The sequence below is a fragment of the Festucalex cinctus genome, chromosome 13 (assembly GCF_051991245.1).
Source record: "Festucalex cinctus isolate MCC-2025b chromosome 13, RoL_Fcin_1.0, whole genome shotgun sequence".
Taxonomy (NCBI): Eukaryota; Metazoa; Chordata; class Actinopteri; order Syngnathiformes; family Syngnathidae; genus Festucalex; species Festucalex cinctus.
The window spans coordinates 3853852-3881103 of record NC_135423.1 but is presented as its reverse complement, the minus strand read 5'-3'; the positions used below and the strand labels follow the sequence as shown (position 1 = coordinate 3881103).

General features: G+C 39.7%; 2 protein-coding genes across 10 annotated transcripts; both read left to right on the top strand.

Annotated features, from left to right (window-relative positions):
• Window positions 1-561: 561 nt before the first annotated feature.
• On the top strand, window positions 562-10348 carry LOC144033715 (high affinity cationic amino acid transporter 1-like). 7 transcript variants are annotated; one of them, XR_013288045.1, is made up of 12 exons: window positions 562-790; window positions 1394-1787; window positions 2307-2465; window positions 3226-3397; window positions 3467-3600; window positions 4701-4923; window positions 6201-6340; window positions 6519-6621; window positions 7272-7459; window positions 7576-7705; window positions 7791-7817; window positions 9749-9850. XR_013288045.1 is itself a non-coding variant. In XM_077542014.1 (12 exons), exons 2-12 carry the CDS (start codon window positions 1418-1420, stop codon window positions 9902-9904), a joined length of 1824 nt encoding a protein of 607 aa, XP_077398140.1. In that variant the 5' UTR covers window positions 562-790; window positions 1394-1417; the 3' UTR covers window positions 9905-10348. The 7 variants fall into 7 exon arrangements, 5 of the variants coding, with proteins under 5 accessions (XP_077398140.1, XP_077398138.1, XP_077398142.1 ...); XM_077542014.1 differs by having other exon boundaries at window positions 7554-7705; window positions 9749-10348; XM_077542012.1 differs by having other exon boundaries at window positions 7554-7705; window positions 7791-7899; window positions 9749-10348.
• A 668-nt stretch (window positions 10349-11016) lies between these two features.
• mtus2b (microtubule associated tumor suppressor candidate 2b) lies at window positions 11017-27220 on the top strand. 3 transcript variants are annotated; one of them, XM_077540996.1, is made up of 15 exons: window positions 11027-11113; window positions 11890-11972; window positions 12798-14116; window positions 14214-14391; window positions 14472-14654; window positions 17289-17372; window positions 18726-18895; window positions 22133-22199; window positions 22349-22563; window positions 23439-23544; window positions 23607-23680; window positions 23837-23935; window positions 24175-24294; window positions 24428-24528; window positions 25366-27220. In XM_077540996.1, the coding sequence occupies exons 3-15, from the start codon at window positions 12896-12898 to the stop codon at window positions 25571-25573; spliced, it is 2826 nt and encodes a 941-aa protein (XP_077397122.1). In that variant the 5' UTR covers window positions 11027-11113; window positions 11890-11972; window positions 12798-12895; the 3' UTR covers window positions 25574-27220. The 3 variants fall into 3 exon arrangements, with proteins under 3 accessions (XP_077397123.1, XP_077397121.1, XP_077397122.1); XM_077540997.1 differs by lacking the exon at window positions 11890-11972 and having other exon boundaries at window positions 11017-11113; window positions 24431-24528; XM_077540995.1 differs by lacking the exon at window positions 11890-11972 and having other exon boundaries at window positions 11017-11113; window positions 25366-27219.
• The last annotated feature ends 32 nt before the right edge of the window (window positions 27221-27252 follow it).

Below are 27252 nucleotides of genomic sequence, written 5' to 3'. Positions count from 1 at the left end.
TAATCTTGCAAAATAATCTTTTTATACAATCAGTTACAATTATTAACATGTGCAATGCATTTTAATTGAATCATTTGGGTACAGTGTTGTTTTTTCTATGTTGGGACGCACATCTTTTTGCGTTTGTGTGTAGATTATATTTAACATTGTTTCTGGTTATAAACGTAGGTGAAAGATGAGGGAATATATTTTTTTTTAGTATGGATAAATCATAATGTAACAGCACACGCCTTTTTTTAACCCTTGTGTATTGATAGCACACATTTTGACATTGGCAAAAAATTAGCAAAACTCATGAAAATCATTTGAAATGAACAAGTTGCGACTTTGAATGTCAGTTCATTACTTGTGATTGGATAGCCGGAGTCGCCCTTGCCAATATGGCCGCCATGTAGGCACCTGTGTAGTGTTGTGTCCTCATTCACATTTTCGCTCTACATCATTTCTACTTCCGCATTAGCTAAAAGTATTGGAATGTTAAATCAATACACATATTAATAGATTTATTATAATGACGTGCACTGTTTTTACACGTAGTCCCACGCCGTTTTTTTTTTTTTTTAATACACACCCTACGAACGGTTTGGCAAAAAGACGAAAGTGCAGATACATAACAGCACACGGTTTCACCCCAACGTCAGCATGACGGCTGTCGCGAGCCCAGTCACTTTGAAACGACTGACGTCAACTAACATACGCCACCGAGACGTCCCAGGGACTGTCGTTGCTGGAAAGTTACCAATAAAGAGAGAAAATGCAAATGGGGCGATGTCAAAACGCGAATTAAGCAGTAAGTTAATATTTCCGCTCTTGATGAAGCTGCACTGGAAGTAGCCTCTGGTAAAGTAGCCCCTGCAGGTTGGCTCTTCCTCCTCAGGGTGGCGCCAAAAACATCGCTTTTTATCAGAGCCACATTAAGACGAAATGGTTTTTGAGTTTATCTAATGTAAAAAGTAAGGTAAAAGTAAAAAAATAAAAATAAAAAATAAAAAAAGGGGGGGGGGGGGTGTCCCTGATGATTATATTGAAAGAACTGTTAGTGCTTTGGGTCCTGGTATTGAAAGAAAGATGTGACCGCTGTTTGACTAGAGCACTATAAGGTTGTAGGAGGATTTTGAAATTGAAAAGTTAAAAGAATCTTCATCTTTATTGTCACGAATCACAAAATGAATCATCTGCATTTCACGCATCACAACAGTAAAAGCCAGTGGAGGGAAGTGGCGAGTGGTGACATACAAATATGCGTTGTTGCTGTGCATAAGTAGATTTTTCAGGTAGTTAGTTCATGGCATTAGCAAAGCTAACATTTTTAAGATGGCTACATAGCTACACATGTTCCCCCCCCTGTGTGGTCCTAACATTTTGGCACAAATCCATCTTGTTTTGCCAACAGGCGACAGCCCGCCTCTCAGGTGCGATGATTCCGGAAGGCCTGAAGCGCTTGGGGAGGCAGCTGGTGCGCGTCAAGGTGGTGGAAACGACCACCAATGACACCCGCCTGTTGCGCTGCCTCAACACGTTCGACCTGGTGGCGCTGGGCGTGGGGAGCACGCTGGGCGCCGGCGTCTACGTGGTGGCCGGCAACGTGGCCCGAGAGAGTTCAGGACCCGCCATCGTCCTGTCCTTCCTGATCGCGGCGGTGGCGTCCATCCTGGCCGGCCTGTGCTACGCCGAGTTTGGAGCCTGCGTGCCCAAAACGGGCTCGGCGTACCTTTACAGTTACGTGACGGCCGGCGAGTTGCTGGCCTTCATCACCGGATGGAACCTGCTCATGTCGTACGCCATTGGTGAGACATTTAGAGATTCGTCAAGTTGGCATTTAACTCTTTTACTGGCAGCCATTTTGACTGAAGCAACCCCCTTCACGCCCGTCTGTTTTACTGGGTTTTGACTGAATTTGCAAGGCCCACAGAATAGTGTGTACTATTGCTATAAAAACACAAAACCGACCAAAAGAAAGATTAGTCTCTTCTTTCATCAGGAAAAAAAAAAAGTATATTTCTATCTGTTTCTGTTTTGCAGGAATTAACATTAGACTATATATCTGAAGAGGTCACTTAAAGCAATGGTAGTTATTTTATAAAATGGCCAGCAGGTGGCAGCAGAGTATAAGAGATCAGCCATGTTGGTAGGTGTTTCTATCGAGACACACAAAAAGGCCAAATTGGTGATGCTAAACTACGAACAATTTCGTCTTTCTGTCATTGGGGGTGAGCACGATGGCGAAATTTGACGAGTCGGCATCAGAGCTCAAATGCTGGCATGCCTGCCCTGAATAGATTTGCTGTTTTTTTTCTGTTCCACAGGTACTTCGAGCGTAGCCAAAACGTGGAGCGCCACCTTCGACACACTCATCGGAGGCCGAGTCGAAAGGTGGAGCAAAACCAACATCCCAATGAACTCGCCTGGCGTCCTGTCAGAATACCCCGACCTCTTTTCCGTCTGTCTCATCACGATTTTGACAGGTCAGAATGTCTCCATTGGAAAGAAAGGATTATGTTAGCCAAGGATTGTACAGTCATTTGGTATGTTTTTGGGAAAAAAAAAAAAAAAAGTAAGAATTCAGTTGCCTTGACTCAACCGTTTCGGCTTGCAAACATTAAAAGAAAAATATTAGGAACAACTTATGACATTTTTCTGAGAATATTATGTGACTTTTTAACATGTTTTTCTTGAAACATGGGGCTTTTTTCTTCCAAAAAAATTGTTTTAAATTAAACTTTTTTAATGACATTTTTCTGAGAATATTATGTGATTTATTTATTTTTTCTTGAAACATGGGACTTCTTATAAAAGAAGTAAACTTTTTAAACGACATTTTTCTGAGAATATTATGTGACTTTTTTATTTTTTCTTGAAACATGGGACTTTTTTCTTACAAAAAAAGTTTTTTTTTTACTGAAATTTTTTTTAATGACATTTTTCTGAGAATATTTTGTGACTTTTTAAAAAAAAAAAATCTTGAAACGTGACTTTTTTTATGACATTTTTTTTTTTAATTAAACTTTTTTTTAATGACATTTTCTGAGAATATGTGACTTTTTTTTTTCTTGAAACATGGTACTTTTTCTTTTTCTTTTTTAATCAAAATGTATTTGTCAAATATTGACTGTTTCAAACACAATGACTTTTTTTTTTCCTCCAAAAATGTGTTTATTTATTTTTCCTCCTAAAATGTTTTGTTGTAGTTGTTTATCTAAAAGTGCACCTATTAAACGTTCCCAGGCGTGCTCGGCTTTGGCGTCAAGGAGTCGGCGCTGGTTGGCAAAGTGTTCACCAGCGTCAACATTCTGGTTCTCCTGTCCGTGATGGTCGGCGGGATGATCAAAGGAGACCTGAAAAACTGGAACGTGAACCCTGACGACATCCTCAACGCCGCCAACGCGTCCTCGCCCAAGTGAGCGGCAAGACGACCTCATCATCGCCCCCGAAAATGCGATTGAATCGTCTTTCTGTGCTTTTTCAGCGCAACGGATCATTCGTCGTTGAAGGAAAGTCTTGGTTCGGGGGGCTTCATGCCTTTCGGCTGGACGGGGGTCTTCTCTGGGGCCGCCACGTGCTTCTACGCCTTCATCGGCTTTGAATGTATCGCCACGACAGGTGGGTGCATAGATGTTGCCGGCGTGTAATCTTTATTTTAGGTTGCAATTTGTGCAACATACCTTTTTATTGCTGATTAGGAAAGAACAGGAAAAAAGGAGAATCAAAGTTATTTTTTCAGTTTTTGTTGAAAAGAGAATATTTCATGTTGTAGGTGGATCACAATATCGGGAGATTTTTTTTTCAAATTTTTTTATGCGAAAAAATAAAAAGTTGAATATTTCAAGACAAACATTTGAGAGAACAAGTCATAATTTTGCAAGAATAAAGTTGTGTATTTTTAAATAACAAAAAGAAAGTTTTGGAGAAAAAGTCATCACATTTATTTAAAAAAAATAAATAAATAAAAGAAAAAAAGAAAAAGTTGTATTTTTGGTAGATCTCTGTTATCTACAATCATTTAAAACAAAATGTTGTGGGTCTTGATGATAATTTTTTTTTTGTTTTTTTTTTGTTTTTTAATGACAGTAAACAAGATTTTAAAAGGCTCTGAATAAATTATTATTAACTACAATATTACGATTAGCAAAGGGTTTGTTTCTATAAGGGTGGATCACAATATCTGGAATTTGTATTTTTTTTTCCCAAAAAATTTTTTGCAATTTTTTTGGGAAATTTTTATTGCAAATTATTTTAATGCAAAAAAATACAAAGTTGAATATTTCAAGACAACAATTTGAGAGAACAAGCTATAATTTGGTAAGGATAAAGTTGTGTATTTAAAAAAAAAAAAATGGAGAAAAATTCATAACATAATTTATTAAATAAATAAATAAATAAATAAATAAAAGACAGTTGTTTTTGTTTTTTTTATTAGATTAAATTATACTCCTAAAACACTTGCAGAAGATTTTTTTTTACACACTAAAAAATGAAATAAAAAATGGAAATTTTCAGAGGAAAAAAGTTGTAACATTACTGAACCCCCAAAAAAATGTTTTATAAGGAAAATAAAGTCACAAAAAAAGCCACCACAGAAATAAAAACCTTGAAGATACCTGCCAGCCACAAGCAGGAAAGTGTTTGCAGAGCGATACTGCCACCGAGTGGCGTTTTCAAGGAACCGCTGAAATCCATCCCCAATCTTGCCGGTTGTGCAGGTGAGGAGGCGAAGAACCCGCAGAAGGCCATCCCCATCGGGATCATCATCTCGCTGCTGGTGTGCCTGGTGATGTACGTGGGCGTGTCCACCGCCCTCACCGTCTTGATGCCGTACTACCGGCTGGACCGGCTCAACCCGCTGCCGGTGGCCTTCACGCACGTGGGCTGGCTGGCCGCCACCAACGCCGTGGCCGCTGGCTCCCTCTGCGCGCTCTCCACCAGGTCCGTTCATACGCTCGGAATTGATCTTTTAACTCATCGTTCAAGACAAACAGAATATTGTGTGCTTCTACCACATGAAAGATCACATTCCATTCTTTCATTAGAAAAAAAAAGCATGTTTCTACCTTATTCCGTTCTTTAGTAATCACCATTTGAAAAGAGGTCATTTGAGTGACATTGAGCGGAAATTGAAAAGATAAGGAGAAAACAAGCTTTTTGTGAACCGATACAGTTTCTGCACAACAGTGACTTTGACACGAATATTTTTTTGTTTAGTGACGTCATCCTTGAAAACTTTCTATTTAATCAGATTCCGTCATGTTTCAATGTAAGTCCATACACCGGCAGCCCATTGAAAAGAGATAAAATGCTGCCACCTGCTGGCCATAGTTAATGACTGTTTTTGATTCCACAACGCTGCAGCGCTGCACTTAGACGCTGCACTGCCCATTGATTTAAAAAATAAATAAATAAAAAAAACATAGTTGATGTCATTTAACGTTTATGGCAGCATACATTGTGATTTTACTCATCGTTATTAAACATTTTTGTCGGTCAAAGAGTTAATCATTAACAAATACGAGGTACGAAATAAACTGCAGTCACTAGTTAATAAACAGTAATCAGGGGGGGAAATTTTTTCTAATACACTTTAATGCAAAATAAAAATGAAAATCGACTCTACAAATATTTAATAGTGACAACACTAGTCCAAGAATATTATAATTAACTCATGTCCCAAAGACGTATTTTTACGTTTTTTTGTTTTTTTGTTTTTATGCTGCTAGAGCATACAGAAGGCTTTGATGCAGCCTCTCAACTGCAAAGAACGGTTGCAGAAATGGTAGTTATTACACAAACGGCCAGCAGGTGGCAGCAGAGCAAAGGAGATCAACAAGGGCCATCTAGAAAAAAAGCTCAATTACAATTTTAAATAGATTTGTAAAAACTGATGAGACTTAGCTCTTTTCTAATGCTAATTGCTGCAAAACGGAAACAGATAGAAACATACTTTTTTTCCCCCTGAAAGAAGAGACTTTAATCTTTCTTTTGATAGGTTCCATGCTTTTATAGCAATTGAACACAATATTCTGTGGGCCTTGCAAAATCAGTCAAAATTCAGTAAAACAGCCGGGATTGCTTCTGTGAAAATGGCTGAAAGTGAATGAGTTAATGAAAAGTAATGAAATACCTTGAACTAAAATTGAAAAATATATATAAAAAAAAATAATCACATTGAAATGAGAGCATATTGACATGCTGGTGTTTGTGTGCAGTTTATTGGGCGCCATGTTCCCCATGCCACGAGTGATTTGGGCCATGGCAGAGGACGGCCTGCTCTTCAAATGTTTGAGCAGAATCAACAGTCGCACCAAAACGCCTCTCATCGCAACCACCGTATCGGGCGTTGCAGCCGGTGAGTCCAGAAACGGAACATTTGCAACTTTTACATGAGCGCAAGATGGGAAAACTCTCAAGTCAAGTTTTTTTTTTTTTTTTTTTTTTTTTTTTAAGGACTCGGACTTACTCGGCTCAAAGTCATGAAAGACTTGACGTGTTTTTATGTTTTGTTGTTGTTTGTTGTGCCGGTGCAGCCGTGATGGCCGTGCTGTTCGACCTGAGTGATCTGGTGGACCTCATGTCCATCGGCGCTCTGCTGGCTTACACGCTGGTCGCCGCATGCGTGCTGGTGCTCAGGTACATCCGCCAAACAAACTGCAGATTGGAACACGCGGGGGCTGCTCCGGCTTTTTTTGAGAGAAACGCGCGAGCGACTGCAAATTTTTCCGAACACGCGTCGAGCAGCCAGTCAGACAAACACGGGGTGTATTTTCACAAACCAAGTTTAGTGAGAAACCCGGGTAAAGAAACGCCGAAATGTGGGAAACTTGTTTCAGAAAACGAGGTCACTGAAACCAGAAGATAAGAGGTAACTCTAGCCTGTTTCATAAAAAGAGGTCATTTAAGCTCTCGGTCAGTTACCATAGTAACAATGGTCTGTCAACCTAACCTAGTCGGTAGCAGGTTTTTCACAATGAACCTGGAGTTTTCTGCCATCTAGTGGCAGAAAAATAACATCAACACAAAATCAATATCACACTCATTTTTTACAGTACAGTACACCTTTTTAATTTTAACTCAATTTTATGAATTATTACAAAATTACTAAGTGACTGCTTACTCAGTGACTAAAAGACGCATCCATATTTCTTAGTTTAATATTTTTTTTCTGCTTTTATGTTAACAAGAATATGAAAACTTAAAAAAATATATATATGTATTTTTTTTATTGTACATTTAGAAGAGATGTAAATTTAGTTAACTATTCACATCATTCGTTTAACAAGGTACAAGCCCGACAAGAGCGCCCCCTGCCAGACGGCCACTCAGGTGGTGGAAGTGGACACGGAGGGCGACGTGGGAATCCGGCGAAAAGAAAATCTCCGCACCATCATCAGGTGGCTCGTCTTGCACCCCGACAGAGAGCCCACCCCTCGCTCGGGATTCGCCGTCATCGTTTGCACCAGCGTGCTCGGTGAGAAGCCAAACAGCTTCGTGTTGTCATAAAATCGCAACCAAAACATCGAAATGATTATTATTGTTTGTGCAACTGTTTATTGTTCTGCCAGTGATTTTGGCGTTCCTCTTCAGCGTTGTGGTCGTCGTGGGCAGGCAAGGTGCGTGGTGTCCTTACCTGCTGGCCGCCATCTTGATGATGTGCTTGGGCGTCACCGCTGTGGTGTGGAGACAACCGCAAAACAAGGCCAAGCCCTCCTTCCAAGTGACCATTTCTTCCCTTTTCAAATCCACGACGAACATCGGAGGCGCTCATCTCCGTCGATTAACGTGCCGCCGTCTACTTGCAGGTCCCTCTGGTGCCGTTTCTCCCTCTGGTGAGCATGCTGATCAACACATACCTGATGACGCAGCTCCTCAAAGGACCTTGGATACATTACACCACCTGCATGACTATAGGTGCTTATTGTTATGACACGTGGCTTCAAGTGCTTCTTAGTGTGACAAATGGCTTTAAATGCTTCTTGTTGTGAAAGATGTCTTTAAGTGCTTATTATGACAAATGGCTATATGCTTATTGTTATGACACATGGCTTTAAGTGCTTATTGTTATGACACATGGTTGTAGGTGATTATTGTTATGGCACATGGCTTGTGCTTATTGTTTATGACAAATGGCTTTAAATGCTTATTGTTGTGAAAGATGGCTTTAAGTGCTTATTGTTATGACAAATGGCTATATGCTTATTGTTATGACATATGGCTTTAAGTGCTTATTGTTATGACATATGGCTTTAAGTGCTTATTGTTATCACACATGGTTTTAAGTGCTGATTGTTATGACAAATGGTTGTAGGTGATTATTGTTATGGCACATGGCTTGTGCTTATTGTTTATGACAAATGGCTTTAAATGCTTTTTATTGTGAAAGATGGCTTTAAAGTGCTTATTGTTTTGACAAATTGCTATATGCTTATTGTTATGACGTATGGCTTTAAATGCTTATTGTTTAGATGGCTTTAAGTGCTTATTGTTTTGACAAATGGCTATAAGTGCTTGTTTTTATGACATATGGCTTTAGGTGCTTATTGTTATGACAAATGGCTATAAGTGCTTATTTTTATGACATATGGCTTTAGGTGTGTATTGTTATGACAAATGATTGTAGGTGATTATTGTTTGTGGCACATGAATTGAAGTGCTTATTGTTGTGACAAATGGCTTTAAGTGGTTATGCACTTCAAGTCATGTGCCACAAAAATAATCACCTACAGCCGCATAACAATAAGCGCTTCAAGCCATGCATCATAACAATAAGCACTTAGAGTCATTTGTCATAACAATAAGCACTTAAAGCCATCTGTCACAACAATAAGCATTCAAAGTAGGGCTGCACGATATTGGAAAAACATGCGATTTGCGATATAGTTGCTGAATATAGCGATATCAAAATTATCGCGATATTTAACATGTACCTAAAGAAATGACATTTTTATTCTCTAATAAAATAATTAAATTTTTTCATGCAGCAAATTGACTGTATTCTTCGTTAATTAATTGCAATTACCTCTCGATAATGTTCAACTATTGGATGACGGAGCACACTTTAGTTAGCGTCTGACTGGTCAAATTCAGATGAAAGCCTAAAATTCAATATGAAACGTATTGCATGTCTTTGCGATATGCATATTGCATGGGCCAATATCGGGATATTGACATTTTTTCGATATTTTGTGCAGCCCTAATTCAAAGCCATTCGTCATAACAATAAGCACTTCAAGCCATGTGGCATAGCAATAATCACCTACAACCAGTTGTCATAACAATAACCACTTAAAGCATCTTTCACATCAATAAGCATTTAAAGCCACTTGTCATAAACAATAAGCACAAGCCATGTGCCATAACAATAATTACCTACAACCATTTGTCATAACAATAAGCACTTATAGCCATTTGTCATAACAATAATTTTACGAGAAATGGATTTCAGTGTTTATTTTTATGACAAATGGCTATAATTGCTTGCTATAGGTGCTTGTTGTTATGACACGTGGCTTTGGTGCCATCTAATCACGTCTCACCTCTGTTGAATTGAGGCGAGAAGCTGACTTTCTTGAAATATGTGCTTTTGTCGCTATCTTGCAAAATCTTTTTCGGCAATCTGCAGATCTTTCCAATGAGGTTTTCCAACGTTTTCAACATTTTAAACCACAAACCAGGAAGTAGCCAACAAAGCACAAATGAATAGCGTCGGTGGGGATTTTTTTTATCTGTCCACAGTCTTGTAACTTGCTCTCATTTACAGGTTTTCTCATCTACTTCTGCTACGGCGTTCGTAACAGCGCACTGGCAGAGTGCGACACGGCGTATGAACGCAAACTGGACGGCCAAGGAGACGGGCTGTGATTTTTTATTTTTTTTTTTTAAAGAGAGTCCCACTAACGCGGCAGAAGGCAGCTGACAAACTTTTTGAAGATAGCAGCCAAAACAAAACATTTTGTGTTTTTAGACACTTTTTTTTTTTTATTATCAGACCATCTGTTGTACTTATTTAAAATAGCCTGTGTTTAGCTTTTGAATTATTTAAGTGATTTCTGGTCGGCTTGGTCGGGCGCGGTACATAAGCAGAGGAAGATGATGTTTTTTCACTTAGGAATGTATTTTATTTTTCTCACAATTTGCCAGTAATTCAGGTTGAATGAAAACATTCATCCATCTCTGAGTGCATACATGAAGGTGTACAATCTGATTCCTTTGGACTGGATGGAGGTCTGCCTAAGTGAAGTTTTTAAAGTCAGTAGCAGTCATTATTATGGTACTATATGTTTTCATTTCTTTATTTAGACATGCTTATTTACTTTTTTTATTGTACACTTTATTACACAATATGTTTTTTGTTCCTTTTCCTTGCAAATGTTTACTTTTTTGTTGCTTTTTTTTGTACTTTTATACAATTAAATCGGTTACATTACCATTGTGAGGATAAGCAGTTTTGTTTATTGGGGTGTTGTATTCATTCATAACTAAGAAGTTCACGAGTTTGGTGCACTTTACAGTTGATTCATCATGAAATGTAAAGAAGCTTCACAGCTCTCCAACATGGAAAATTGAAGAAAGTTGGCTGAGTTGACATGTGTCAAAGTCACATGTTGCTAGGCAGACTTTGTCAGGCAGCACGCTCCTTTGCCCCTGGCAAAAAAAAAAATCCTAACCACTAGTCGACTCTGCTGCTAGATGTTATAACTTTATGGAACAAGTTATTTTCTAATTATTATGATTTTCAACCTTGAAAAGTTTCACTTGTAAATATTTGTACTTAGTTTCTATCTATATTCAGTGTTTTTAATACATGTATTTAATACAAGTACATAACAGCAAAACTTCATTTTGACACTAATATAACCAAATAAGCCCCTAAACATGAATTAACATCAAATTCAAACAATTTTAATAAAAAAAAAATTTGTGCAGGAAATATAATAGTGCTGCTGACGTTCTACATATGACCACAAGGGGGCATACGTGAGCACGTGGGCGTAGCGTCCCTCTCCTCCTCCTCTTCCTCACTGCCTGTTTTTTTTTTTTTTTTTTTTCCGCGGGATGCTGCAGACTGCGCGTCTTCATCCTCATCACGATTATGATCATCTGATGCTTTTCCTCGAGATGCACGGTGAGAACTTTTCACGTTGACCTTGTTTGTTGCAAAAAATTAGGATTTGAGGTGAGCTTGCAGGTGAGGATGAAGATGGTGGTGGTGTGCATGTTGCTTCTGGAACGGGAGCTCGTCTCACCTTAAGGTAGTTTTTTTTTTTTTTTTTTTTACAGAGTTGCATAATGCTATAATGTATTTAGAAATGTAAACATAATAATTGGGAAACAGGCTGCAAGTGACTTGTGCTCACGTGTTCAGTTTTTTTTTTTAGGCCCTAAAAATCTTGTATTTTTGCCTTTTTGTTTTTAAAAATCTAATAACAATAACTAAGCATATTTGGCTTCCCCTCTGCTGTCTGGCAATATGAAGGTGGGGCGAGCCAGTGGAGCATCGAAAACCAAAGTGATGCCTCCATTTCCATACTCAATATTTCATGAGGCTTCCATGCAGTCTCACGTGAACGCCGCTAAATCGTCTGTAAAGTCAATGTTTTTGTAGTGATCGTTTTTATTGCGCGTGCCAGTAGAAGCTTTCAGGTTGCATAAGGAAAGCTGGGAGGAGAACATTTTTTTTTTTCAGCAGGCAGGTAGCAGGATGACCTGCCCGAGAATCGGGAGGGGGAGGGGCAGCGGAGGTGGAAACGAGTTCAGGGGAGGCTTGTGGATGAGAACATAAATTTCCCGCGTCTCCCGGGTGCTGTGAAGGCGTCGCATCGGGGCTGTTATCTTCTCCCGCCAAGCATCCACCATAATGTGCACGACCCAATGTGTTTGTAATTATTTCTATATGTGCAGGTGTGTAGGTGTCCTACAATGTAATGAAATTTTGAAATCATAAAATGTGCAACGTGCACATTTCCTGCCGGCCACTTCATTAGGTATGTTTTTTTTTTTGTTTTTTTTTTAACTGTTTGGCAATATCTATACACTTCAAACTCATTCGCTCCCAGCCATTTTCACAGAAACAATACCGTTCGCTGTTTTACTGGATTTTGAGGGCACACAGAATAGTGTGTTCTATTGCTATAAAAACATGGAACCTATCAAAAGAAAGATTAAAGTCTCTTCTTTTATCGTGAAAAAAAAGTATGTTTCTATCTGTTTCCGTTTTGCATCAATTAGTATTAGAAGAGAGCTAAGTTCATCAGTTTTCACAAATCTATTTAAAATTGTGAGTAATTGAGCTTTTTTTCAACATGGCCCTTGTTGATCTCCTTTGCTCTGCTGCCACCTGCTGGCCGTTTGTGTAATAACTACCATTTCTGCAACTTTCTTTGCAGTTGAGAGGCTGCATCAAAGCCTTCTTTAGCATAAAACAAAACAAAACAATAAAAACGTATAAATACGTCTTTGGAACACTTAAAACATTTAAAAAAACGTATTTACATGTTATTGGGAGCAAATGAGTTAATGAATTTAATATTTAAGTGCAAAAAAAAAATCACAAATTGTGTAAAAACATTTGACAGCTCACCAGTTCGGAGTGTACCCCGCCTACTGCCCGAAGCCAGCTGGGATCGGCTCCAGCACCCCCTGCGCCCCTAGTGAGGAGCAAGTGGTTCAGTAAATGGATGGATATACATTAAGTTCACACCTAAACCTTAGCCTTCTTTGACACTATCATCCTTGTGCCACTTGATTTGGTGCATATGTTTCTGGGTCCAAACGTACTATAGCAAGTAACTATTTAAATCTTTTTACAGGATCAGGTGCTAAGCTGAAATGATCGCCTCTCAAGTGATCGGAACCACAGCGAAGTGAACCCACCCTCCCTGTAGGCGGACTAACAGCTGAGTCCGAAATGTGCGAGAGAGCGGTGCCGTTGCGTAACGACAACGTGGCGGAGGACGCGCCGGCCGACGGGAACGCCAACGACATCAGGACGGATGACGAAAGAGGCGGTGGCGGCAGGTCGGCCGGAAGCGACGCCCTGTCCGAGCGGGACAAGGTGGTCATCTGGGGAACGGACTCGCAGTGCGACGACCCCGAGTTGGCAGAATTCGAGATGCTGGAGTGTCAGGAACTGGAGGCTTACCTTGTGGAGGAAGGAGATGATTTTGTTGGGTTGAGGGAGCGCAGCAAGGATCAGCCACCTTCGAGCGGCGGGACCGCAGCAGAGCCGGCAACTGAGACTGATGTGGACAATCACGGAAGGACTTTGCCTTCCCGGACTGAAAACGCAGATCAAATTCTCGAGTCCTGGGTGGATCTCAATTTGAACTCCACCAAAGATCTTGTGTCACAAGCCCACGAGCTCAACAAGAACAATAACCAGAAGAATAACGCCACAAAGGGAACCCAACATAAGGCGTCACCTGTCAGAATTAATTCAACTAATAAAAGCACAGAAGCAGACGAGAGCGTGAGCCCTCACAAAACGAAAGTCGCACAGACTAAAGTCGTCAAAAAACAAGGCTCCTTTGATAACTCCTTGAAAAAACAGAACTCCTTCGACAGGAGCTTCAAGAAGCAGTTGTCCTTTGAAAATACCGCCAAGAACTCCTTAGAGAATCTCACCCGTTCCTCCAGTCTGGAGAGAAGGAAGCCGTGGGTAAGCTCCAGCCGCCCGGTCACACCAGCGTCGCCCAGGAAGCAACCCCCTGCGTCTCCGGCAAAGGCGCAGAGCGCCCGGGTTCCAAAGACCAGCCTGGGTAGTGGGATCCCCAAACCTGTCGTTCCTCTGCAGAAAGACTCTGACCCCAAGAGGTCCTCTTCTCCCCCAAAGAGCAAAAATGTCCGTCCGAAAATCATCACCTGCGTACGTAAGAATCCTCAAGGCAAATTGCAAGGGACCGACACAGCACCTGAAGCTACCACACACCGCTCAAAACAGTCCTCGTGCTCTAGTATGGCAGCTCACGCAGATCCGAAGGTTGGACCGCTGTCTAAAGGATCACAGGTGCTCAGCTCCTCTATCCTTGACAAGTACAGGCAGGACATGTCTGGACATGGTTCCTCTGGGATGAAACCTGGAGCCGGCAGTGGTCATCTCGAGGACATCCCTGGGAAATGTCCTCAGGAGGTAAGATCTAGACCCCCTTGTTACTCAAATCAAACGATTACACTTTGATTTTACGACATCATCATCTATATCGCGGTCATCTGATGTCTTTCAACAGCACATTTCTCAAGATGGAGCCAGCGTCTACCGTTCCCCCAGATGTGCAAGGCCTCAGCTGGGGTTGGGTGCTGTCACCAGACAACCCACAGCCAAAACACGAGTTCACCAAGCCGCTCAAAAGTCTTCATCAGCAGGCCTCGGACAACCCGGAGCTCACGGCTACCAGGACGCTTCAGGTGAGAGGCCTTCAAGATGTCATCGGTTGCTCACCTACTGCTACGTTCATTATTTTCGGTTTCACCATCTGTCCTTATAGGAGAGCAAAGGAAATCAGGTCCAGAAACCTCCCCTAGGAACCTCTTGCTTAAAACAGGCCAGTCTGGTCTTCGTGCCCCGGGGTTCTCCTCCCTTCCACCTGCCCGAGTGACCACCACCGCGGGCATCATGAGGAGCTTGTCGTCCATGTCCAATGACAGCAGCACTTGCAGAACTTCACAGAGTAAGTTTAGATTCAAAACTGCCAAATTGACGAACAACTGTATGAAGCAATAATGATGTTTTAATTTTGTTAACTTTAGCCAAGGTTTCAGCTTTAGCTCAAAAGTTAGCTCGAAGTTAAAGTAAGTCACATCCGGTATGTGCCAGTCACAAGTAAGTCTTAAACTTGGAAGTCCCAAGTTACTGTGGCAAAATTCAAACAAGTCCCTTCCTCACTAAATTAAAGATGAGATGAGTCATCATTAAGTCATGTCAAGTTATACATATCTCTACTTGCGTTAGTTAGCTATACTTAAACATCCACAATTAGTTTTTAAAGGGTCGCAAACCAGTCTCTGTGTGTCAATTAATAACTTGTCAACTCAGCTCAATGCATTACCGTCATTAAGCTCAGTTAGCGTTTGACTAGCTATCAGTTAGCTAAACGATGAAGTTAATATAGTCCTGTCTTTTGGAATTTTAAAACAACAAACAAACTTAGATGTTGTAGTTGTTGTATCTCTTATTATCTTTGAGTTGCTTCTCTTACTAGCTAGAACAATAACAAATGTTAACATAATATAACTCAAGCAGATTTTAACTCGTATTGGACTATAGCTAATGTTGACAGGAGTTAGCAAATATATAGCTAAAGCAAATGTTAGCTTTAGCTCATCTGATGCTACCACTAATGCTGTTGCTGTTCAATTTAGCTCATGTTATAACTAATGCTGATAATAGCTGACAGCTAATGCTATAGCTATATCAATTGTTCAATTAATGTTTACATTAGCTGACAAATAGCCAATTTAAAGCTTAGAATTAGCACATATCAAACTATACTTTGTTTGTGTCAAACTATACAGGTAGAGCATTTGATGTTAGCCATGATTTTAGCTTTTACAAAAATGCTGTGCTTGCACCAAATGTTCATAGCTTGAATCCGCACTCTCTTAACTATAAAAGTGGGTCAAAAAAAAACAGTGCAATCCGCCCCTGTTTTGTCTTCAATGCATGATTTCCACTCTAGCAAATCTTCTCACTATTGATCGTAAGCCTTTGGTCTGCTTTAAATCAGTGTGGTCGAGCAAAATTCGGAGTGTAATTGGGACGAAGAGGGATTATTATTCGGTAATGGGCATTGTGAGTGCGCAATAATTTGTCGGGGGAAAAAAAGCGACTGAGCAGCATGTTCCGCTCCTCCAGTCGACTCCATTATGAGACCCATATCGGCCCACTTCCAATTATTCTGAGCAGAAACAAATAAAAAAAAATAAAAAAAATCTCATCTGCACAGCACGCTCCCTGCTGGATTGTTGCAGGGAGCACACGTTGAGCCTCCAGCGTTTTATGACTTTGTTAATAATTGAACATTGAAACATAACTGATTTAATGAATAATTCACATGTTTTTGTTCTTTTACTAATGAGTTTTGGTGAGAAACATCTCTGTGTTCACAAGAGTGATCCTATACAGTATATTATTATTATTATTATTATTATTATTATTATATTATTATTATTATTATTATTATTATTATTATTATTATTATTATTAAGAAAGTAGCACTTGTGAGTGAAGTCGTAAAATTACTATAGCATAAATAAAATGTGTACCAACCTTAAACAGAGCATTACTTGAATATAATCACTACTTTATTGTTATGAATATTTCTTGTAAAATTGTGTCTTTTTCCTCAGTGCAGTGCATAATCGTATTCAATAATATATTAAATATACATATAGATTCATTTACCATTATGACTTTTCCCCTAAATAAATAAATAATTATATGTTTTCTTTTTACTTAAAAAAAATTATAAAATAAATTACTAATTATTTCCATAACTCTGATGTTTTCTTTTTTATCCTAAAAGAAAATAATGTATTCTTATAGCAATGCATATTTGCAATAATTGTCCTGCAGACATTGTTGACTCCTTCCCAAAGGAAAGTGTTTTCTTGTAGTGTTAAGTTTTTTTGTTGTTGTTTTTTTTTCTAAATTCTAAAATAAATAATTTCACCTTTATCTGTAATATTACTACATATTGAAATAATTAATTTTATTTTGTCCTCTTAAGATTACAACTTGTAAAATCTGCACTAAAAAAAAAGCAACAAAAAAAACAAAACAAAAAAAACAGTACTTTATTTTTACTAACATCTTCAGTATTCTTATTAAGAAAAGCCGACTTTTTCCTCATATTTTGTGTGTAAAATAATCGTTTGATTTTATAAATATTTTCTTTCAGTATGAATATTTTGCCAGTATTTTCTGGATAGCAGTTAATACATATCTTCTGTACCTTCTGCCAACGAGTGGAACCACATTTAATCTTGTCGCCTGTCTGTGTATTTTGCTGGAATGAACAAGGATACATTATTTGTAGTAAATAAATAATAATTCCTAGACAAATTATGGGAATTTAAATCATTTCCAATGAGCACCCCTCAGTGGTCAGAGATGGCATAACAACAACTTTGTGTTTTGTTTTGCTTTTTTCCCCACAAGGAATTCCACGAGATTAATCACATTAGAAACAAATGTAAACTTTTTTCCTGTATTTGAAAATACTGCTGTCCTTCTGTTAGAATTTCAGAACTTGTTTTTAGTTCTAGAACCTTATGTTAATGACATGTATTTAATTACATCACAGCTTGGAGGAAAGAAACACTGAAGGAGTCGGAGGCGTTCTCCCCTAAAAAATGTGCAGTCGTCTCGCCCAAGCCTCAATCCCCAGGTGAGTCCTAGCGGATCACGTTGCGCTCTACTGTGTATGTCGTGTCGTGTGTGAACGTCTGCTTGTGCAATTAATGTTTGTTACGCGTACCGTGGTGCGAAAGGAGGCATTGATCCGTGTAAGCGTCGTAGCCAGTTTTTTCATCATCATCATCTATCTTCGGCATGCGCTTCATTATCAAAGCTGCCTAGCCTGCCCGCTCACTGTTGCCATGGCAACTGACTCCAGCAGAGGCAGGCATCCTGCTGCATGACTTCAGCACATCACACGTCACCCAGCGAAGGCCAAAACAGGACGTATCAATCAACCAATGACCCAAAATAGGCTTTACGGTCCGTCACACATTTTGAGGACATATGTGATTATTTTAGATTTTGTTCTGTTAGGTTAAAATAGTGTACAGTATGTCAAGATGGATTAGAATAGATTTACTTAACATCGGCTAACCTACTGGTTCTCAACTGCTTTTTTTCCTGCTGACGCTAGTTTGCGACACACTTTAGTTGTGTCATGACTAGGGTCATGCAAGGGCTATGTTTAGTACTGTCATGACTAGGGTCATGCAAGGGTTATGCTTAGTACTGTCTTGAGTAGGGTGATGCAAGGGTTTATTTAGTACTGTCATGATTAGGGTCATGCAAGGGCTATGTTTCGTACTGTCATGACTAGGGTCATGCAAGAGTTATGCTTAGTACTGTCTTGACTAGGGTCATGCAGGGGTTATGTTTAGTACTGTCGTGACTAGGGTCATGCAAGGGCTATGCTTAGTACTAACATGACTAGGGTCATGCAAGGGTTATGTTTAGGCTATGCAAGGGTTATAATTGGGTCATGACCGTGTGGTCAAGTGTCTGTTTTGAACTGATGTAACCAGCATCTAGTTTCAACTGGTAAGACGCTATGTGATGTCAGGAATCTTTAATCGTTTTATCTGGTCAACAGCCAATCAGATAATTCCATGTCAGTCCTTTTACCCACATGTCTAGCTACAACCAGTCAGATCTATTCACTATCTATATAAGCCTGTATGAGAAGTGTGTGTTTTGTCAGATTATTACTTTGGTTACCTCTGTTCTCCTGTGCACCTCCACAGCCCAAGTTAGCTTGGCATCTCGATGTTATGCGAATAAAGACTTAAAATCTTATTTATGTCTGCGCTTTTGGGATCCAACCTCAGAAATTGACGTTAAGAACAAGTAGTAAAATTTACTGCCATCTAGTGGAAGAGCATTTAATTTTTCTCCCTGTACATCTCTAACATATATAGAATGAACATAGTTAACTTAGTAAATTAGATCATTTCCCATGGCACACCTGATGGTGAAATCATTTCCGTGTCCACCATTCTGGCAGTGCGCGGGCGGTCCGGGTCGTCGCAAGAAGTGGACCGGGCGCTGATCAAGCTGCTGAGGGAGCGCTGCGAGCAGCAGGCCCGCCAGCTGCACAGCCTGCAGGCCCAGCTCAAGAAGGCGTCGCTCTGCATGAGCGTCTTCTCCCTCACCACGCAGCACTTCTGTCGCAAGGTATGGACCAACGTGACACATCCAAGATGGCGGCGGCGGCGGCGGCAATGCAGGCATATAGACAAACAATTGGTTGGTCTCCAGTCAGAATCAGAGCACATATAGACAAATAACGGAATGGTCACCGGTCAATATCAGGGCACGATGGACTGGCCGCCAGGCGGCATCAGGGCACATATTGGCAAACAGTTGAATGGTCGCCGGTCATTGTATGACAACAAACAATACGATGGGCTGTTGTCTAGTCGATGTCAGTGTGCATTTAGACAATAAATTGCTTGGTCGCCAGTCAATTCCAGGACTGGTCGGCAGTCAGTATCAGAGCACATATAGACAAACAACTGAATGGTCGCCGGTCAAGTCCAGGATGCATAAAGACAAACTTTTCGCGAGTCACTGTCAAGGCACGTACAGGCAAAAGATGGACTGGTTGCCAGTCAATCTTTGTCGAACATTGGAATATTTTAAATATGGTGCAAAAGAACTCGGGAAAAAAAATAGTACCTGTAGAAAAATGTACAAATTGATATCTGTAAAAGGCCTGATTTGTACCAGTAAAAAAAAAACTGTACTTGTAAACAAAAAAAAAATTGTACGACACGTAAAAGAATACAAAAAAAAATTGTACCTGTAAAAAAAAATGTGTACCTGTAAAATAGAAAATGTGTACTAAAAAAAACCAAAAAAAAACAATTGTGCATAAAAAATTAAAAATAAAAATTAAAAAAAATTGTACGTAAGGAAATAATTTGTACGTAAAAAAATAAAAATAAAAAAAAAAAAATTGTACATTTACGATTACGATATTTTACAGGTACAATTTTTTTTTTATACGCACATTCTTTTTTACGTACAAATATTTTTTTTGTACACGTTTTCCACTTTACTGGTGCAAAAATCTTTTACAGGTACAATTTTTTTTTACGTACATTTTTTTTTTTTTTTTTACAGATACAAATTTATAACTTTTTCTACAGGTACCAAAATTTACAAAAGTTACTTGAGCATTTACTAGCAAAGGATATTTTTTTTTCCCGTTGGTACTTGCTGTAAGCAGTTCGAACCCGTTTTATTTCCTGTATCCCATGTAGATGCAAATGAATGGTTGTGGATGTGTGTGTGCATTTTTGCAATTCGTAGCCTATTAGTTGGGGTTGAAAGGGTTAAGGAAGGAAGGACTGGGCGTGCTCTGTTGAGTCGGGCTTACCCAGTCTTTGTTCCAGACGAGGTTGTGGCTTTCCCCTCCTCCCCTCCTCTTCGTCCTCCTCCTCCTCCTCCTCCTCCTCATTCTGCATCTTGCTGCCGGCCGAGGGATGCTGCAGTCTGCTAGCGCGCATGGGCCATCGCTGTTCTCGGTCGCCTTGTCTGGAGGGCACGGTAAAGCCGGCAGGTGGAAAATCCTTTGATAAATGTGCCATTTCATGTGCGTGTGTGCGTGCATGCTTTAATCTGTTTGTTTTTTTGTTTTTGTTTTTTTAAATGATTGTGCTGAGTCAAAGCCTTGCTCGTCTTTCCCGACGGTCCCGTTTTCTGGATTGCTGCTGTGCTGGCTCTTAATGAACTTATGCTAATGAGTCTTCAGATTCCTGTTATCCGAAGTGAAGATGAAACACTTACTAAAGCTTTGTGTTTATGTTTTACATTGAGGTTAAAGAAGGTGTGTGTTTCGTGTGTATATGTATGCGTGCGTGTATAGAGATGCCATACGTGACACATAGAGGGGATGAGTGTGTGGCATTTGCAAAGAAAGAAACTGTTGTCACTGTCCAGGATAATAGTCAATAACAAGTAAATAAAAAATAATTTAAAAAAATATATGGTAATTAAAAAAAAAAACACACAAAATAAAGTGATCAGTTGAAGTTTTATTCACAAACTTTTTTTTTTTTTTTTTTTTTTAAATATTACAGAAAGTAAATTTGTCCTTCAAGGTAATAGGAGGGGAAGGTGATAGAAGAATGTCAATTAAATGTGTAGTAAAAATAATAAAAGAAGAAAAATAAGGGCAGTAGAAGTTTTAGCTAAAATATATATTTTTTAGCCTTTTAATTTTTTTCCTAGCTAAAAACAACAACAACAAAAAAAAGAAGAAGTTTGAAACAAGTCAATTTAACCTGGAACATAAATAACATAAATAATAGAATGGTTGAATGTTTGCATTTTCTGTATTTTTTATTAAAAACTCATAGGGATGGGCGGGGCATCGGGTTGATACCAGCTTTATTTCAAGGTATCGGGTACTCATGAAGGATGCTGATACCGGTCAAGAGTAAATACATACGTATTGGTCTGGAAAAAAAAAAAAAAAAAAAAAGTGGTTTAGAACATTCCTTCCTATTTGATGACAAAAATAAGCAAACAGAAGAAGTAAGTTTTGTTCCCTGGACTCCAATTTTTTACATCTAAAATTCAAGATTACATTAAAGTGGGTCAATTTGAAAAATGGAAAGGTTTATTAAAGCATTTGGTTAGCAGGTTAGCAACAATCTTATGACGAGTCTTGTACTTTGTGACTTGTCCTTCGTCATACAAAAAGTCAAAACGTTTATTATGGGCAAACTTCTCGTTAGTTTTTTGGGCATAGCTATAATGCTAGCGGGTTAATTTGACCCAGGGCATGTTTAATTATCCAAAAGTGTTAGGATTGAAAACAAATCTTTTCATTATCTCAACTTGCCAAATATATCAAATTAAATATGACCCGCTGTCTTGCGTTTTATTTATTTATTTAGTTTTTTTATAAGAAAAAAACGTTGTTAAAATGTAACAGGAGGGTTAATTAAACGAACAAGGTTGAGTGTTTTGGTGCCAAGGTGCAGCACGTTTGGCGCCGCGGCACTCACCGCAGGTCACCCACAGCTTATTTGGGCTTTTAGTGTTTTGTGTTTTTTGCATCATCCGCAATATGAACGCTGGAATCCTTCCAATGTGTCATTCATTCATTCATTGGCTAAGAAATCAATAGGAAGTCCTCTTGTTAAAAGGATGATGTTGCCATGGCGAGGACGGACGGGGAGGATCAAGATGGAGGTCACGTGACTCCCCAGAGAGCGGAGTCAGCGGGCGGCAGGGTGGGGCTGGGGTGGGGGGGGGGGGGGGGGGGGGGGGCGGATGATGACGAGTAAAAACCAATATAGCCCCTATGAGGTCACCACCATGAATTTTCAAATGTCTGTGACCTTTCGGTTTAAATCATGAATAAATCAATAAAAACGTCACGCGTGTGCTGCGTTGCAGAGCGAGAGTGCGGCTGTGAGGGAAGGGGAACTGTCCCAGGAGCTCGCCAGGATCAGGGATGAAGTGGGTAAGTGGGTGCGAGTACCAAATGGGGTGCTACATGCTAGCTAGGTGCTACCTTGCTGTCATCATGACTCCTCATACTAATTAGGAAACAGATTTTTTTTTTAAAAAGAATGCAACACTCTGATATGATAAGTGAGGCGCGGCTGTTAGCTTTCAGCGTGTCCCACTGGGAGCAGCTGCAGCGGGAGAAGCAGGCGCTGGAGCGGCGTTTCGAGGCGGAGCTCGGGGGCCTGCGGGCCGAGCAGCAGGCCCAGCTGGGAGCGCTGGAGGAGCGGCTGAGGGCGCAACACTCGGCCGAAACCCGCAGCCTCAGGACGCTCCAGCGCGCGCAACTGGACGACCTGCGGCTGCAGCAGCAGGAACAGGTGACCGCGCCAAAAACGGACCTAGCGACGAGATTAGGAAGGGATATTTTTCCTTATTTAAATGCCAAGAACGACATAAGAAGTCCATCTGAATGAAAACGTTTAGTGCCAAGGTCGTGTTATGTCGTTATATAGTTATTTTTTTCATTTTCAGGCGATTAAAATGTGTCATCGTAATTAATCGCATGACGTCAGTAGTTAACTCACGATTAATCACAAATTTTCAATCTGTTCTAAATGTACAATAAAATGTTTTTTAAAGCAGTTTTCATACTCTTTTTAACAAAAGAGGAAATATGGCTTCATCTTTTAGTCATTGATACAGTAATTTCACAATAAATCATAAAATTGACGTAAAATTAAAAAGATGTACTGTACTGTAACAACAAGTGTCATATTGATTTGTGTTGAGTTCATTTTCCTGCCACTAGATGGCATAATAACATTTGTAAGACCTTGGCGACAGCTCAGTGCATTTCTCTTTTCATATTAAGGGCTAACTAATCTTTTGAAATGCTGCACATTTTTTAAATTGTAAAATGCAACTTGACCCCAGTCTCCACAAATATATGCATGATTATTTAATTGACTCCCCTGACCAAAGTCATAATTTGGCAAGAAAATTTTTATTACAACAGTCACAAGTTTATGAGAATAGTAGTAATAATTAAAAAATGCAACACGTAAAATGTAATAACAAAATATTATTTTGTGTGAATAGTTGTAATTTTGCACGATGAGTCGTGCTACTTTGACCGACCTACAAACTTTGTATAATAAAGTCTAAGTCATATTAGTCAAATAAATGCAACCTAATATGTTTGCGTGGATATCATTTTCATAATTATTCATGTCGATTGTGCTCTTCACACCAGATGGAGGAGATGAATGAGAACCACGAGGCCTCTCTGGTGGAGATGGAGGCGACGCACAACGACACACTGGCCACCCTGCGGGAGGAGCACGCCCGCACCGTCAAAAGTAGGACTCGACGCGTCCAACGCACAATAAACATAAATATGATATTCCACGTGTTGTGTCAGATCTGAAGATGGCCCACGAGCAGCAGAGGAAGTCTCTGGAGGAGGAGTTTGAGAAGATCAGACTCTCCTTGCAGGTGAGATGCACAAACATCAGGTCGCCATATTGGATGTGGCAATCCGGTTGCACGTAAAGGACTTAACTTCAGAACGCGACAACGTGAACAACTTCTTGTTGTCGTCGTGAGGTCACGTGACGTTCCTCTTCCTAATGCGTGCGTTTGCCGATCTAGGATCAGGTGGACATGCTGACCTTCCAGAACAGAAGCCTGAGGGATCGAGCCAAACGCTTCGAGGAAGCCCTCCGCAAGAGCACCGACGACCAGATCGTGGTGAGAGATCTTTGTTACATTTTGTTTCTGCGTGGGATCTAAATAAAAGTCAAGATTGAAAAAAGCTTTCCGCGTTTGGCAGTTGACACCGGCGTTGTAATACACATTATCGCCACCCGCAGGAACGGAGTGGAATTGTTTAGCTCGACAGTTTTTCCAGTGAAAGGAGACAAATGGTTTGCATTAAAATGGCCTTGGCGGAGGTCTGCGCTGGCTGAACGGCGATGTGGTGTTTGCAGGATGCTTTGGCGCCGTACAAACACATCGAGGAAGATCTGAAGAGCCTGAAGGAAGTTCTGGAGATGAAGAACCAACAAATCCATCAGCAGGACTTGAAGATTACCGAGCTGGAAAAAATAGTAGGATTTGAATTTTCTGATTTGTTTTCCCCCACAAAATGAAACATTTGCAATGCTTTTTGTTGGTCGCTGAAATGTTGTTATCGTTTTGAAGAATTTAAAGTTGCGCACGCTCGGGCCTTGTGTCTTTGAGCAGGCTGAAAAGAACGTCCACCTGGAGGAGCGAGTGCAAGTGTTGCAGCAGCAGAACGAGGACCTGAAGGAACGCATCGACAAGAACCTTGCCGTGTCCAGGTGGGCCTGCGCTAACGTGATTTCATTTTGAATGCATTTATTTTGATTTATGCTGTTCGTTCATACAGAAGAAGGAAGGTCAAAAATTGTACTTGGTGACTAGTTTTTTTTGTTTTTTGTTTTTTTAACCTTGCACTCAACAAGAACTCTATATATTAAAAAAGCTCAATCGAATACTAAAACTAATAAAAGATAGACCAAAATTAAGCATTTTTCAGTAATTTAAACTACTAAATATCAACAAACCAAAAATTAATAAAGACTGAATTTAAAAAAACAAAAGTGAAAACTAATTAAAACTAACTACAGTATAATGAAAAATCCCAAATTATTATAACAATTATTTAATCCAACAAAACAATTGTAGAAAAGAATCTTAATATTGCAAGGGAGAAAAAAAAAAGTCCAGACAATAAATTTCATTTGAGAAAAAAAACCCTATAATTTAGTTGTAACTTTAAACTTTAAAGAAAAAAAAATCATCATTGTAAAACTGTAAGAAACAAAATATTGTTAAATTTAAAATTACAATGAGAATAAAGCAGTAATTTAATGAAAATTTTACCAGAATGCACCAGTGATATTGTGAAAAAAAAAATTCACACTTCGGACGACAAAAAAAATTCTTAATTTACAAGTAAAAACTACCTTAGTTATGAATGAAAAATCACAATATTATGAGAAAGCAGTCAAAATGATGTAAGCACATTTGAATTTGACCAAAACAAAGTCCACCACATTTTTCACTTCCCGTCATTCCGTGTGGATGCAAATTGCATGTTTGCTGTCAGCCGTGCTTACTGACGCTAACGTGTCGTGTGGTGCACGCACGTGCAGGCAACTGTCGGAAGAGAACGCCAACCTGCAGGTGCACGTGGAGAAGGAGAGCACGGAGAAGAAGCGTCTGAGCCGCACCAACGAGGAGCTGCTGTGGCGTCTGCAGACGGGCGAGCTCAGCCCTCGCATGTCGCCCGGCGGCTCGCCCGTCCACCGGCCGCCCTCCCTGCCCGGCTCGCCCGCCCGCCCGCACTCCTACCACCAGTGACCGTTTTGTCGTCCGTCACTCGGGCCGACGGACGTGCTTGAGTGATGCGAGCCATTCTCTTCCACCAGCGACCTCCTCCAAGGACCAAACTTTATTTTTGGAAAAGAATCGAGAGGAACTGGGCAGCTTCTATCTGATGGCATCCTGGCGCCAAGGAACCATTGAAGTGAGTTGTGGAGCTACATTTAGACAAAAGTAGTCCTTTGCCGCCATCTCGTGGCATCAATGACAGTACTGTATAACCTTACTCATGGATTCAGCTAGCATAGGCTCCAACTCACTTGGAGCCGAATGAGGATGAGCAGAAAAGAAGACGAAGGGGCGGATGGATGCCTTGCTCAAGGGCCGTATCCTCACGCCGACGACAGGAATTGAACCAGGGATCCTTCAAGTTGCAGGCTACGTTGTCCACAGGAACACGGGTATTTTTAATGTTTTGTTGCGTTTTGACCTAAGAAAGGGCGCCGGAGATGGCAAAGCGAAGACATTTGTGATGATAACCATAGAACAGGAAGTGGAAAGTGGTACTCGCACTCGGTAAAATATGGCTCAAGCCACAATGCAAATTGCTTAAAAAACGGAATGTAGACAGCAAAGTCAGCTGTTTTGTCCTTATGTGAAGAAAATGAATTAAAATTGCGTTCATAATTTAAATATGCAGGCAGGCAAGCAATTAAATGCCATATGTTTTTCCTTTTAAAAACTTGTGTTCACGTTTTAATCATTTTCAGGATGTCTTTGTACAAAAGTAATTGCCATTAATACGATTTTAAAGAATCACTATATTAAAATAGTTTTGAGAATTTTATCCCTTGAAATCGACCGGTAGACTTTTGAAATAAGGAAATGTTTGAGGAAATTAACAAATAGATTAGATTTTGGTTGTTTTAAGCAGCTTTTTGCTACAAATGTAAATGAGGACCACGCTGAAAAGGAAAAAAAAAAACTGATAAAATAGTGTATTTTAAAAAATTGAGATTTACAAAAATACATTTGTAATTGTACATGAGTAATGTTGCAATATATTTTTAGTAAAAAGAGTCAAGTCGGAATACTACGGGCAAAAAAAATTCTACTTGCATTTTGACCAAAGTCGTCATGATGCATTTGTTGATGTCGGAATTTTGACATTCACGCCATTATTGAGTCAAATTACAACTTTGTTGACATATCATGACCTAAATGTCATTACTTTATCTTAATATTTTGATTCTTTTTCTTGTGATATCATAATTTTGCTGTCATTTTCCTCTTTTTCTTCTCAGCGTGGTCCTCATCATCTTTTGCAAGCTCGCCATCACTGACAGCCTCGATTTGTTTAGTCTTTGTTTACATTTCTCAAGATTGTATTTCAAGGTTTGTTGTGTAAAAAGCATGTCCTGGTGCATTTCTGTGATATATATATATATTTTTTTTTATTTTGTAAAACAAGTCATGCGTCTTTGTCTTTTTCATTGGTCCTCCAGCCGAACTGCAAATGTTCGACTGGCGGTTTGCAAATATTTTGTGTTGTCGCCACTGTACATGTTTGCTCTTTGTAATTAGTATTAAATCACAACATGAAAATAACAAAGTGTGGATAAACCTTTTAATACGTACACATATAAGCTTTATTTATACAAGCTGATGAAATAGATAAAACTGCAACATATAAAAACAAAAAAACCCAGATAACTTAC

Bases quoted from the DNA above. Each gene is read 5' to 3' on its own strand.
- LOC144033715 (XM_077542012.1), top strand. From the start codon at position 1,418: ATGATTCCGGAAGGCCTGAAGCGCTTGGGGAGGCAGCTGGTGCGCGTC. The intron at 2,466-3,225 runs GTCAGAATGTCT...AAACGTTCCCAG, and splicing joins TCTCATCACGATTTTGACAG to GCGTGCTCGGCTTTGGCGTC. The intron at 3,601-4,700 runs GTGGGTGCATAG...CCGGTTGTGCAG, and splicing joins TGAATGTATCGCCACGACAG to GTGAGGAGGCGAAGAACCCG.
- mtus2b (XM_077540996.1), top strand. From the start codon at position 12,896: ATGTGCGAGAGAGCGGTGCCGTTGCGTAACGACAACGTGGCGGAGGAC. The intron at 14,655-17,288 runs GTAAGTTTAGAT...ATTACATCACAG, and splicing joins CACTTGCAGAACTTCACAGA to CTTGGAGGAAAGAAACACTG. The intron at 22,200-22,348 runs GTAAGTGGGTGC...CGCGGCTGTTAG, and splicing joins CAGGATCAGGGATGAAGTGG to CTTTCAGCGTGTCCCACTGG.